Below are 14,879 nucleotides of genomic sequence, written 5' to 3'. Positions count from 1 at the left end.
TGACGAACCCCGCAAACGTTTTAAGGACCATGATCTGCGAATCTGCACCTGGAATGTTCGCACTCTTTATAGAGAAGGTGCAGTCTTCGCATTGGCAGACGTACTTGAAAAGTACAAGGTCGATATTACTGCCATACAGGAAATACGATGGATTGGGAAAGGCGTCACAACAACACCTAAAGGTGACGCACTGTATTATAGCTGCCATGACGTAAAGCATGAGTTTGGTTGCGGATTTGTAGTTAGTCGGAGACTAAAACATCTGGTATCCAGCTTCACTCCAGTGAATGAAAGACTTGCTGCAATTCGAATAAAAGCTAAATTCTTCAACATCAGCTTTATTTGCGTTCATGATCCCACTGAAGAAAAGGACGAACAGACCAAATATATATTTTACGAGCGCTTAGAAGAAACATATGACCGTTGCCCTGCCCATGACATTAAAATCATTCTAGGCGATTTTAATGCCAAAATTGGAAAGGAGAATATTTTTGGCCCAACAATCGGGAAATTCAGCCTCCACAGTGAAACATCTGACAATGGTATGAGGCTGATAGACTTTGCAGCTGCAAAAAACATGGTAGTTAGCAGTACCAGATTTAATCATCTCGATATTCATAAGGGCACCTGGCTGTCTCCAGATCAGAAAACAAGAAATCAAATTGATCATGTTGTGATAGATGGAAGACATTCATCGAGCGTGTTGGATGTACGATCGTTCCGAGGCGCAAACATAGATTTGGACCACTACCTTGTTGCAGCAAAGGTACGCACCCGCTTAAACGTAGCAAACAAAGTACGAACAGGAGGGTGAAAAAATCGAGATGTACAGGAGCCAGAATGAAGTCCGAAAATTCTACCAAAGAGTCAAGCATCAAACTGATGGCTTTGGTACAGGCACATCCTCCTGTAGAGACCAGCAAGGTAATTTGGTAACTGATACAGATAGTGTACTCAGGATATGGAAAGAACATTTTTCAAAAATGTTGGTATCCAATAGCAGCGAAGACGGCGAAGATACCACAGTCCCAATCCCAGAAGATGGTACTGAATGTATACCGCCCAGCCAAGATGAGGTAAAGACAGCAATAAATCGGCTGAAGAATAATAAGGCAGCAGGAGCCGATGGCTTACCAGCCGAGCTGTTCAAACCCGGAGGCGACACGCTGATAAGGTGTATTCATCAGCTAGTTAGCACCATCTGGCAGGAAGAACGAGTACCCGACGATTGGAACCTGAGTATCCTGTGCCCCGTCCACAAGAAGGGAGATAAGACTGTATGCTCTAACTATAGGGGCATAAGTCTACTCTCTATTGCCTACAAGATCGTGTCAGGGATATTGTGCGAACGACTAAAGCCTATGGTCAACGATATAATTGGACCATACCAATGCGGCTTTAGACCTGGCAAGTCCACCATTGACCAGATATTTACCCTGCGGCAAATCCTGGAGAAGACCCAAGAGATGCAGATCGACACCTACCACCTTTTTGTCGATTATAAAGCAGCCTTCGACAGCCTGCTGCGTTCAAAGGTATTCCAAGCCATGTCTGAATTTGGTATCCCCGCAAAGCTCATCCGTCTTTGCAAAATGACTTTAACTGACACGAGGTCCTCAGTTAAAATAGGAAAGAACCTCTCCGAAGAGTTTGGTACCAAAAGAGGTTTCAGACAAGGGGACAGCCTTTCGTGTGATCTTTTTAACATCCTGCTGGAAAAGGTTATACGAGAGGCAAACGTCAAAAGAAGTGGCACAATCTACACCAATAGCCACATGTTACTTGCTTATGCTGATGATATAGACATCATGGGACGATCAGTAAAAGAAGTAACCGATACCTTCATGAATGTCGAAGGAGAATCTGCTAAAGTGGGTCTGGCGGTAAACGGTGAGAAGACCAAGTTGATGGTGTCGACGCGCAATGCGTCTATTGAGCTCGGACCGACTGTGGAAGTTGGTTCCTATAATATTGAGGTAGTAAAAGACTTCGTCTACCTCGGCACCTCCGTAAACCCCCAGGTTTATTTTTGTTTTTCAATGACGATCTCTAAAATGGATATTTATAAGAATATTTTTCAGCAACTATTTCAAACGTAGATTTTTTTAAAAATATTTTTTAAAACGGCTATCTCAAGCTGATTAAAAAAAATATGGGCGATCCAAATGTGGATTAAAAAATACTACGACGATCAAAGCGTTAATTTCTGAAAGATATTTTTTCAAAGACTAACTCAAACGTGGATAAACAAAATATTTTTGAACGACAACCTTAAACTCGGATTTTTTAAAAATAGTTTTCAATGACGATCTTAAACGTGGATTTTTTTAAATACTTTTTAAAGAATATCTCGATCGTGGATTTTTAAAATATTTGCAAAAGAATATTTCAAACGCGGATTTCCTAAAAATATTAAATTTAGTTTTTTTTTAATATTTTTTTCAATGGCTCTTTTAAAGGTGGATTTTTTTAATTTTTTTTAATGTCGATTTTAAACGTGAAAACGTGTTTTCAATGACGATCTTTTTTAAAGAACATCTCGAACGTGGATATTTTAAAGAATATGTCGAACAGTTTTTTTTTAATATTTTTTAAAGGACGTGGATTTCATAAAATATTTTTTAAAGAATATCTCGAACGTAGATTTTTTAAATATTTTTTAAAGGCTATCACGAACGTGGATTTTTCTAAAAATATTGTTTGTTTCTATCACGAATGTAGATTTTTTTAGAATATTTTTTATAGATTATAACCAGGGTTTCGGAGTCGAGGTATTTTTGGCTCTACTCCGACTCCAGACGAACTTTTTTTACGACTCCGGCTCCGACTCCGACTCCGGGTCGACTCCGAGAGTGAATTCCTATACCACTAAAAATGAATAAAATGTGCAAAATTGTTTAACTTTTTCCTATATTTTGGCCTGTATAGGCTAATGCGTTAGTTTTTCCTTACATATTCATTAGAAAGGACATTCGCTTGAATACATTCGATCATATCAATATGGTTTCGGCCGAATCTTACGAAAGTTTCTGTCGGTTTTCCTTTTTTGGACGAGTATATTCTTGACGGAATTCTTCCGCGTGAGAAAATCTTAAAGCTTTCAAAATATGTGAAAATGAAGGGGCAATACAAATCATAAGGACTGTGCACATGCAACAAAAATTATAAGCAATTCATGACCAAGTTTCGAACTGGATGTAAAAGGAGAACCCCAGTTGTAAAGCTCAATAAAAGCAATTTTTTATGATTTTTTTCCGAGAACACTACTTTTACTTTTTGGCAGATTTTTTTCTCCATCTGAAAGAGAAAAATATTACGAAGTTTTGAGGCAGTCTTCGAAACCCAGCTTTTATTACAGCATTTTGCGGTGCCAACTCTAGCTCGAAAACTAAAAAACCAATTGTCATATATTTTTGTGGCCGATTTCGAGAAAAACACAGTTTATATGCTGCATACAAAATAAAATAAATTGTTCCCATCCAACTCTCATACTAAGGCAATATTGTTCCGATCGATTTAAACATTTGACCACATATTCTATGCTATTTATACTTTCTACTTTTTTCTGAAATTTATAAGTAGGGATCACCCTAAACTAAAATTCAGCGCTCACATTTTGAACTTTGGTGTGGAGTGGATAATTTTATTGAAATATTTGAGATATATTGTGGATACCACCCAGCACGTAGGCAGGTGAATGTCTTCTGGAACTGAAAAATGAGCACACTGAGATTTCGTGCATGAAAATATTCTACAAAAATGTCGCTACGAAAATTTTATGTATGGTCGGTCCACTAGGACAAGTAATCGAAATTGTCATATTTTCATTGTCCTTTATCACTTTTACCCGACCCTTTTTTGATGAAAAATTATATGATTATGTATTTTATTGAATTTCGTATAAGCTATTGATTGTGTAGAAAACTCGGATACACATGAACTATATCTGTTCCTGGCGGACGGATCCGGTTATTTGAATGTCTCCATCTAAAGCCCTCATTGAGTATAAAATGAATCCTAGAAGAAAGATTCGCCGTTCGTCAGACATCTGAATTATGGCGGGATGAACCTATCGTTGACCAACAAGATGATAATGCCCTGATTCAGAAGTGTAACCCTCCGAATTTCATATATAGTTAATAGATTATGCGGACTTTACCGAAATACATAAACATACGATTTTTTTTGAGAAAGTAATGGGTAAAACTGATAAAGGACAATGCAACCGTGACAATATGGTTTTTTTGAATATGGGCAAATCCCAGAAACAGTCTACCAGCCAAAAATTTGTTTATTTTATCCAAATTAATTTATTTTTTCACAGAAGATTAGACTGGATATCTAATTTTATAAATATGTTAAAAACTTTTTTTTTTTCTATCATTATTAACACAAAAATTATTACAAAATTCTACCCTACCTCAGGTTTTTTTAATTTTATACAAAAATTGTACATTTCTTACATGTTCATATTATTACTTTAGTGTTAACATAAGTGGTAAACTCAAAAGCTATATTGTTATTCACTCAATTCTCTTAGATTTTGACAGAAAATATTATCTTTTACTATTTTGGAAAAAGTGAAATTAGGTATGAAAAGACAGATCCAAGTGGTGTAGCGTTCGTCACGAAAAATTATGTTTTTTTTATACTGTGGGCAGAAATTTCTTTTTTTTTTTTTTAAATTCATCTATAAATTTAAATTAAATTAATAACCTGCTTTTAAGGAAATAGAAAAAAAAAATCTACAATAATAAAAAATAAAAATATTACAGTGCATTAATTTCTGTAGCGTTCGTCACGATTTGAGTTCTCCCAAAAAATAAAAAAAAAAAATTGCCTTTTAATTCTGTTTTGACTTTCTCTTGTATTCTATTTTTGTTTTATTCTGTTTTCGTAGCGATTTGAGTTCAGTTAATTGTTAAGAAATTAAAAAAATGAAATGAAATTTCAAAGTTATATTTATTTCCTGATGGATATGCAAGTCGATTTAAAAAAAAAAAAATCATTTTAAGTAGTATACCCTTTTTCAAAGAAAAATTTGAATGGAATTTTTTGCAACTGCTCACGGAAAGGGTGCAGTAGACGGAATCGGAGCTGTCGTATAGAAAAAAAAATTGGAAAATGGTAAAAGCTCCGAATATTGTTCTTAATAACGCCCATGATTTTTTTTAAATTGGCAAAAATGAATACAAATGGTATTTTCATTTTATATATAAGCAGAAGTTATATACAAAAATCAGCTGGAATTCTTTCGGAGAGATGGGCTAACGTTAAGAGCATTCCCGGAATTAAAAGCAAACATTATTTTTCGTCATATAACAAAAATGTGCCCAAATTGCACTAACGTCAGATTCATTAAAACATAAAATTTATTTATAAACATATACGCATTGATAAACTTATTTATGAACATAAAATATGACTTAAATAACGTTATTTACAAGAAATATACATTGTTTCGTTAAAATAAATACACTGGTTTTTATTTACTATATACTGGAAAAAATGTAGCGTGCAACACGTAGCGTGCGTCACATTAGGTTCGCTGATTTTGGAAAAAAAAAATACAAAATTGTTTGCCTAAAAATTAATTGTTTTAGAATTCTCTTATATTCAGCTTTCTTTTAAAATTTTCATTTTGTGTGCTTTATTATGCAAAATTTGCTAAAAATTATGAAAACATAGCACAAGGTCGGAAGCTACTTCCACTTTTTGTGGCGTGCGTCACAATAACTTATAATCAATTTTTTCCGCTAATTATACTTGTTAAAAAAAATTGTTTTATGGCATTTGAAAGTGCTCTCAAATTCTATTAAATACCATGTATAGATTCAATGCATCTATCTGGAAAGTTCAAAAAATGTTAATATTTTTGCCCGAAAACGCGTACAAATGTAGCGTTCGTCACGCAGGATTTACCCATATCCAGATTGTGGATTTTTAAAATATTTTAAAAAAATATACAGATCGTGGATTTTTTAAAATGTTTTTAAAGAATAACCAGATTGTGGATTTTTTAAAATATTTTTTAAAGAATATCCAGATAGTGGATTTTTTAAAATATTTTGTAAAGAATATCCAGATCGTGAATTTTTTAAAATATTTGTTAAAGAATATCTATATCGTGGATTTTTAAAGAATATCCAGATTGTGAATTTTTTAAAATATTTTTTAAAGAATATCTATATCGTGGATTTTTAAAGAATATCCAGATCGTGGATTTTTTAAAATATTTTTTTTTTTAAATATCACGAACCAGGATTTTTTAAAATAGTTTTTGAAGAATATCCAGATCGTGGATTTTTAAAAAATCTCGAACCATGATTTTTTTAAATATTTTTTTAAAGAATATCCACATCGTGGAATTTTTAAAATATTTTTCAAAGAATATCCATATCGTGGATTTTTTTAATATTTTTTAAAGAATATCCAGATAGTCGAGTTTTTAAAATATTTTTTAAAGAATATATAGATCGTGAATTTTTTTAAAGAATACCCAGATCGTGGATTTTTTTAAAACATTTTTTAAAGAATATGTCGATAGTGGATTTTTTAAAACATTTTTATAGAATATCTCGAACGTGGATTTTTAAATAATAAAATAATTTTTAATGACGATCCGTAGCTTGATTTTTTTTAAAAATATTTTTTTCAATGTCTCTTCCAAAGGTGGATTTTGTTACAAAATATTTTTTCGATGACGATCTTATATGTGGATTTTTTATATATATTTTTTTAAGAATACCTCCAACGTGAGTTTTTTAAATATTTTTATACCCTACACCACTGTGTGGGGAGGGTATTATAAGTTGGTTTTGGCCAAAAAGTTTGTAACGCATCGAAATAATGGTCGTAGACCCATACTTATATACATATATCAAAATGAATGTCTCCACGAGCTGAGTCGATCTGGCTATGTGTGTCCGTCCGTCAGTCCGTCCGTCCGTCTGTCCATCTAAACTTTGTAATCACGCTACAGGTCGCAATTTTGATCGGATCGTCACGAAATTTTGGGTGTTGATGGGGGTCCCGGATGGGAAGAAGCCTATTAATTTTGGTGATGGTCGGATAATTTTTAGGGGTCGGAATGGGCAAAAAACTTATTTGGATAAAAAGACAACATTTTTTCCAAAGCTAATATCTCAGACAATGAAAGTAGAAAATATCACCTTTCTAATGATGTAAAGTAAGTTCTCGTAGGTGATCAAACAACGAAGATATCACAATAGTCGCAAATAAACCCCAAATTTTCATTTTTACGATTTTAGTTATAATGACGAATATCACAGCTTTGGTTGGATACTTTCCAAAAGCAAAGCCTTACTATGAAAGTAGAAGATCGTATCTTTACAATGATGCAAACTAGGTCGGCGTAGGTAACCAAATAACGGAGATATCGCAATATTCGATAATACATCCCATTTTTCCATTTTTTTTTTTTTTTGGAAATCACGCTACTGGGCGCAATTTTGATCGGATCGTCACGAAATTTCGAGGGCTAATGTGGGTCTCACAGAGGAAGAAGCCTATTAATTCTGATGATGGTCGGATAATATTTTGGGGTCGGAATGAGCAAAAACTTATTTGGAGAAAAAGTCAACATTTTATTCTAAAGCAAATATCTCAGCGTCTATAAGGGGTCTACAAAAAGCAAAACCTGGCAATGAATGTGTAAAATATCACCTTTACAACAATGTAACGTAGGTTGTCGTAGGTGGTCTAACAACGAAGATATCGCAATAGTTAGTCGCTAATAAAACCCAACTTCTCATTTTTGCGATTTTAATAATAATGACGGATATCACACCTTTGGTTGGGGACCTTCTAAAAGAAAAGCCTGAAAGTAGAAAATCCCATCTTTGAAATTATGCAAAGTAGGTTGGCGTAGGTAGTCAAAGAATAAAGATATCGCAATAGTCGTTAATGCATCCCTTTTTTCCACTTTTTCTGCAATCATACTACAGGTCGAAATTTTGATCGGATCATCACGAAATTTTATCACAAAGATAGAAGCCTGTTGATGTTGGTGATGTCGACAGTAGTCAAATATAAAATTAAATATTAATTATTTTGGTTCAGTTCGCCTTAAGTCATTTGGTATAAAAGCCAGATAGGTGAAAACTTTCGTATCTCCATAAAATAAATTTTTTCAAGTGAAAAGATTATTCACAGAGGTAGTGGTGTAGGGTATCACATAGTCGGCCCCGTACCGACTATAGCCTTTTCTCACTTGTTTAAAGAATATATCGATCTTGGATTTTTTAAAACATATTTTTTAAATATTTGGATTTTTTTTTGCTGATTTTATATCTGTTTCAGAATCTGCAAAAATCTACAAATTTTTGCTACGATAACAAATTTTCCTTTATTTTATGAAAAAATAAATAAAAAATAGTAGATTCTTGCTATTCTGAAGCAGACCAATTGTTTACAAGGACTATCTCAAATGTAGATTTAGAAAGAATATTTTTAATTTTTATAACCAGTTTGGATTTTTTAAAGAACTGTTTTCCAATCACAATCTTAAATGTATATAAAATTACGCAAGGTAATTTTATGATATTACGCAAAGTAATTTTAGTTCTTGTTACTTACCTTCAAGAAATCTCTTAACCAGACCACTTCTGGTTTAGGATCTCCAACAACCTCACAGAAAATGATAACCGTATCGCCTTCATAGGCCTCACTGGAGCGTGGTTTGACAACAAACAGTGGTTCCTTTGAGTATCTGTAAAAAAAATTAAGCACATTAAAATCTTGAGCACATTAAAAATGGAATTGTACTACCACAGAAAATGTATGTAGCCCTGTGCGTTTGCCTGTCTGTCTCTGGCTGACTGGTGCGCACAACAACATAACCGCACCTCGTGATATTTATTTAAACTCAGAATATGTTAAAGATCTTTCCACTCCATCGCATAAGGTATCCGTACAAAAATTCACAATAGCTTCCTAAAGGAATAAGCGATTTGGTCCCTACATTACCCATCCTAATATTTCCTCGAGACATAGATCAAGTTCGAATATTGACTGTACTTTGGTTTACTCCTTCGGTTACATCCGACACAAAATTTCCAAACTTTCTGCCAAAATGCAGTTTAAGAATATGTATCGGATTGTTTTTATTTTTTGCGGGAGGTTGTCCTTGCGTATCCCCTATTACGAGTGTACTTTTTAAGGGGAAAGTCGATACTTCCTAAGGTAATGGTTCAAAAGCTTTAAAACCACTGCTGGCCGGTCCCAATTGAAGTGACCGATGAGTACCATAGCTTAGGTATTAAGTATCCAATTTGTCCCTATTTTGCAAATAGTTTTGAAATTTCTACTCAATTTATTCTTTGTGGGTCTGATTACTACGATATAATTTTAATCCATACTTCCTTTTAATCCAAAACCCTTCCAGCTCTAACTGAAATGACTGATACAATCCCACAATGTGTTTGAGTTCATATATTTTTCACCGTGGGAGCGGCAATATATAGTGGAATGCTTGCTCTGAGCTCTGTTGGTCCGTGCCGGGATAGAGAAGTACCCCGCGCCACGCATCTGTTCTGGTTGCAAGATCTGCGTCTACCATACGTCAACTTCGGTGAGATGATGACATCCCCGCACTCTCTCTAACTACAAACGCTGCATTGTTGTTCAGCGCAGCAAAAATGCATCATTTCAGCATTTCTATTGCAAATCGTAGACTTTATGAGTCGGAGGAACAACATGGTAGCCGCTATCCAGGAAATAAAGCCAGAAAATAAAACCATACACTGTAGCGTGCAACGTTGCGATGGTTACTACATTTTGCGGAAGGATCGTACGAGAAGCGGACTTGCTTTCCTTAAACATCACCAGTCTGTCCAGTACAGTTCTATCTCGCTTGAGCTTGACTCTAGTAACCCATACATGGAATGTATTGGATTTGCAGTAAAGTGTGGACCTGCCAAGGTAGAGTTAGTGTACGTAGCGCCTATGAATAGCTGTGTCTTGCGTTATATGTTCGACATTAGTTCGCAATAACCGTCAGGTGCTAGGGGACTTCACTGCTCACCATCAGCTTTGACATTCCGTCCTAGCAATGACCAGAGGGCAAGACTAAGAGGAGATTGCAACAGCTCGCCAGATATCACCATTGTGGCACCCGATCTGATAACGTGTCCTGGCAACCCATTATTTCCCTTGGCTTAGGCCATCTTCCGATCATCGTCTTTATAAACACACTTGCCGACTTCATAACCGTTGACCGCCGTACTTTTGTAAATCATGGTTAAATTGATTGGCAAGGTTTAGATAATTTACACATCACCACTTCAGAGACCTACCCATTCCCTCAGATCCTTTGTTAGCTAAGAGAATTTTCCGGGACATCATCATACCAGCTTGGTGAATACCCAAAATCAGGCCAAATTTACAAGCAAATGAGCGTGATGAGCTTCGTAGTACGTAACCTGAAGGCTAGTAGGCGAACATAAGCGGAAAAAATGGCTTGACCACCTGAAGCAGTGCAACATTGTTACACAATTAAGTAAAGAGTGGGCAGCGGTTAAATCACTATCGAATGCGTGAAAGAACGACAGTTACTTTCAACGTCGTGACAGCGTATAAGAGCCCTCTCAGCCGAGGAGGCACCACCACGTGTTGCGGTGAGCGATATTGCAGATATCATTCGAAATCATGCAAATCGTTGGGCCCAACTGGATGAAACCGGAGTTGAGTATTAGCCACCCATATTGTACCTGAATCCTGAAAAGTTGGCAGTGTGGTCCTGCTACTTAAGCAACGATGTCAGTAGGGGCGAAACATACACGTCGATCTCCCTCCTGTTGCTAGTAGCAAAGATGTTAGGGGCACTTCTAAGCCGCATGATGGGAAGCGATTTTCCAGTTGCCCAATATCAACATGGATTAAAGAGCATTACACGTCATATCAGGCGAGGACTGAAGGAGAATATGCCGTGTGACCAAGCAATCATGGTGGCTCTTGATTAGTGGAAGGCTTTCGATACCCTCAACCATGCCAAGCTGTTCGAGGACAGAGAAGACTTCCCTCCAACCGTGTTTGAAACATTGGATAATCAACTATATGTACGGACGCTAGTCGTTTGTGGAATTCAGAAGTAAGAAGTCTAAAATCGTAGAGTTAAACAGAGAGTTCCACAAGTTTAAGCTCTACCATTCCCCACGCTCTAGACGGCATATTTTTTCTGCTTAATCGATTAGCATAGGACACCTAAAGGTTTCTGAAACACTGTCTAAACATATGGAGCTTGCCGCATTTGTGGGAGAATTTGGCATATGCCTCTGACCTCCTGGGAGATTAGATTTTATTTCGGTTCTTTCTTTTTTGTTTTGCTTTTGAGCCCAAGGAAGAGCTAGAGAGCCTGATACTCAAAAACCTAAACTTCTTGGAAGCATGTGGGCGCCACCGTTGACCGAGTACTTCAAGTTGGCTCTTACAGATATTTTTGAGGTGCTGCAGGTATTTCTTCCATGCAGCGGGTTAGGGTTAAATATGATCGGTCAAACAGCTTAGAGATCGGAATGTATGCGTATGCTTGTACGATCTTCGAGTCGGGTTCTATCGTCGATGACATATGTGATAGGTTAACTAACTGCATACGCTGACTCAGTGCGCTTCCTCCATCTGAGAAATATGAAAATATCCGCCGTTAATCTTGCTACTTTTAACCAGTGTGTCCCGATTTCGACCACTAATAATCCCCAAAATATTAAGTGGCGCAATTCACAACTACTTGCGAAAAGATCAGCAGTAGGAACAAGTTTTTTAAGTTGCAGGGCGGCAGCACTTGCGGTGCTGACAAAGTGTAATTTTACAAAGTAAAAGACCGGTCTGTGCTTACCACAGATGCGGGGCAAATGTGGTATGCAAATGTTAGCGGTACACAGTGGAAGAATATTCAAAACTGCCAGAATGCTGGTCGGCAATAGGGTGCCTTCTCATGACACTAGTGGACCCGCCGTGTGCATCTCTGCCACAATCTAGTGGACCGGTTTCCCCCTATCCTGGCACGTCAGAAGAGATCTTCATAATCTAGGGAAGAGGTTCAAAGGTACAAACGTACAGAACTTCCAGATCAACAAGCTTATCAGGCAGACGTGGATAGCATTTGCACTGATGCAGTTATAGGCAGCAGTACAAAGATACAGCGTTAATGTCATACTCACAGACCACCCCCTCCATCGTAGAACAAGTGTATTGGGACCGCACAACGCTCTACATTTGTTTACGCCCAGCATAAGCCACTCACCTTTTTCGTACATAAATAACGCTGCCAGTTCAGATTGGACAAGAAATGCGACAACATTACACACAATTAATTTTTGATTTTAATTTTTTGGGACACCCTACTCTATATGAACTCCTGTCTTACTGTACCTTAAATATTCACTCGTTTTCCCACTTTCCTACAACTGATTTTTATGTAAAAATTCTTAGGAAAAATATTTAAAAATTTAATTTTCTACTTACGGCAAATCATCACTTGTTCTTATTGTGGGTATGGTGCGAGCCAAAGCCTGGGAATCACGTCCAGCATCTAAATCTTCCAGCGGTTCTATGGCAACACGACACATTGTCTCCGCCTTACCGACAGCATTCGACGCCACGCAGGTATAAACTCCCGAATCATGTAGCTTGGCATCGGATATAATCAATTCGACAAAACCTGTAGAATCCAAGGTGGCCTGTAAACGACGACTGGGTCTTAATTTAATGCCATTACGATGCCAGGAGACACCAACAGCAGGATATGCTTCCACTTTGGCGGTGAGACGTATTTCTTGTCCCTCCTGGACAATATACAAAGGATCCAAAGGCATATAGAATTCGGGTGTAATATAGGCACGAATGCCTTTGTCCACAACCAAGGAGCAGTGACATGACACAGATCCCAATTCATTTTTGGCGGTACAGGTATAGATGCCACTGTCATTCAGCGAGGTACTTGCCAATTCCAAAGTATAGAATTGATTGTCCTGGGAAATGATACTTTGGCGGCTACATTCGATTAGTTGATCATCTTTGTACCAGGAAATTTCGGGCTGAGGATAACCAACCACTTGGCAGGTAAGGCGTACTGGATAGGTAACTTGAACACGACGATCTCGAAGACGCATGGTGAAGATGGGCAATGAGTCTCCCTTGGAGGAAATGTTGTCGCTGCGCACAATTTCTTTGAGTCGATTATCTGCCTCGAATACTCTTTCATCGGAAACCACTTGGAGGCGGGCAAATGTGGAGACACGACCCTTGGAATTGGTGGCTTCACAGGTATAACGACCAGCATCAGATTCAAGCACCTGTTTTATGGTCAGGCTACAGGTGGAGCCGATTTTGCGGGTCTTCAAACGTTCATTATCAAGCGCATTGCTGATGCGTAGCCCGTCCTTGTACCAAACAATGTCGGGACGGGGACTACCACGTACCACACATTCCAAAACGAATTCTCTGTGTAGCAGAGCCTTAACTTGGCCCGGCAGGATCATGGTAAATTCTGGCAAACATTCCACACCTCCCACCTGCAATGGCTTCGAGGTTTGGACCGAAGGGCCCCAGCCATAACGATTTTTGGGTGTAACACGGAAATGATACTCCACATTGGGTTTGAGATTAAAGGCATCAAAGGAGTTGATGGGTGTCAGACCCATCTCTTTCCATATGGCACCACCCTCATGGCCCACAATCCAGGCCTCAACTTTGTAGGCAATGACAGGAGCCGAATTGTTGTAATAGGGGGGTTTGCCCCAAGACAAGGAAATGTGGGTGGGCCCAGAATCAACCAGCAATGGTTCGGTGGTAATGGCAGCCGGTGGATCTAAGGCAGGGAGAAAAAAGGTCAAGGAAGAAGAATGTGAATGAATGAATATGAAACAAACAAATATAACAACAAATTGAAATAAATAAAACTACATTGTTGTTGTTTTTTCTTTCTTTTTCCCCGGAGAAACATTTTTTTATTTTAGTTTTTCTTTCTTTTTCTTTTTTAAGTATATTTATTATCTGTTGTGTGCGTGTGAGTTTTTGTATCTCTATTGGTGTACAAGTGTGTGTGTAATTTTTTGTTTTTGTTGCTTTTATGCAACAATACGTAAATGTAAACCTGGATTAGAGTGATATAATCCATTTTGGAAATACGTTTTTTGGAAAATAAATTAAAAAGTATATGGGAAAAAATGAAATAAAGTTTAAATCACGTTCTCTTCATAATACAATAATCGTGAGCTAGGAAAAACAATTTTTGTTTTCTAAACTAAAATTCTAACAACAAAAATGACCATGAAAAATCAAATAAAAAAATAAATACAAATGTTGTTGCTTTACTTTGCTGTGCGTCTCTCTCGAGACAGCTTAATAATCCAAGGTTAAACTTGTTGAGCTTTGGAGCTTTTTGTTTTTTTTTTTTGTTTTTTGTTAATAGTCTTTTGCAGATGACTTTATTTTTATCGTTTGTTTTTTGGTTTTCTTTCTTTCGTTTTTTTTTTTTGGAAAATATTAGTATATAAATTTTTGTTGTATCTGAAAGAGAAGAGAATTTGAGAAAATAGAAAATGAGTGAATGGGGAACTCATCTAGTTTGGGTAATAACACACATTGATGACATCACCAGGACAACTCAACGACATGAACCAAGACACGGAACACGTTTAACGAATAATAACTTGTTTAAAGATTAGTTTTTTAATTTTTGGGTTCTCAAGAAGCGAAGATTCAATGCACAACACAAAACCAGTTGGGAAAGGATCACAGTCGGACGAGACAGACTATACACCACCAATATAATTTTACGAATTTTTATTTTAAACCAATTCGGTGCGTCAAATACATAAATCTCAAAGGGTTACGCTGAAGGATATGTTTGCGGGCAA

At 36.9% G+C, this 14,879-nt stretch overlaps 1 protein-coding gene across 11 annotated transcripts in view; it reads right to left on the bottom strand.

Moving 5' to 3' along the window:
• The window catches only part of Strn-Mlck (Stretchin-Mlck), a 227,162-nt gene that overhangs the window by 91,292 nt on the left and 120,991 nt on the right, over positions 1-14,879 (bottom strand). For all 11 annotated transcript variants that reach the window (XM_073990022.1, XM_073990046.1, XM_073990020.1 and 8 more), the window contains 2 exons: positions 12,484-13,828; positions 8,599-8,731 (listed from right to left, as the gene is read on the bottom strand). In XM_073990022.1, the coding sequence (XP_073846123.1) occupies positions 8,599-8,731; positions 12,484-13,828 (1,478 nt within the window). The remainder of the gene's footprint in view (positions 1-8,598; positions 8,732-12,483; positions 13,829-14,879) is intronic.

Source organism: Musca autumnalis, unplaced genomic scaffold (assembly GCF_047663935.1).
Source record: "Musca autumnalis isolate F117 unplaced genomic scaffold, ASM4766393v1 scaffold_5, whole genome shotgun sequence".
NCBI lineage: Eukaryota > Metazoa > Arthropoda > Insecta > Diptera > Muscidae > Musca > Musca autumnalis.
This window is presented reverse-complemented; position numbering and strand designations above follow the sequence as displayed.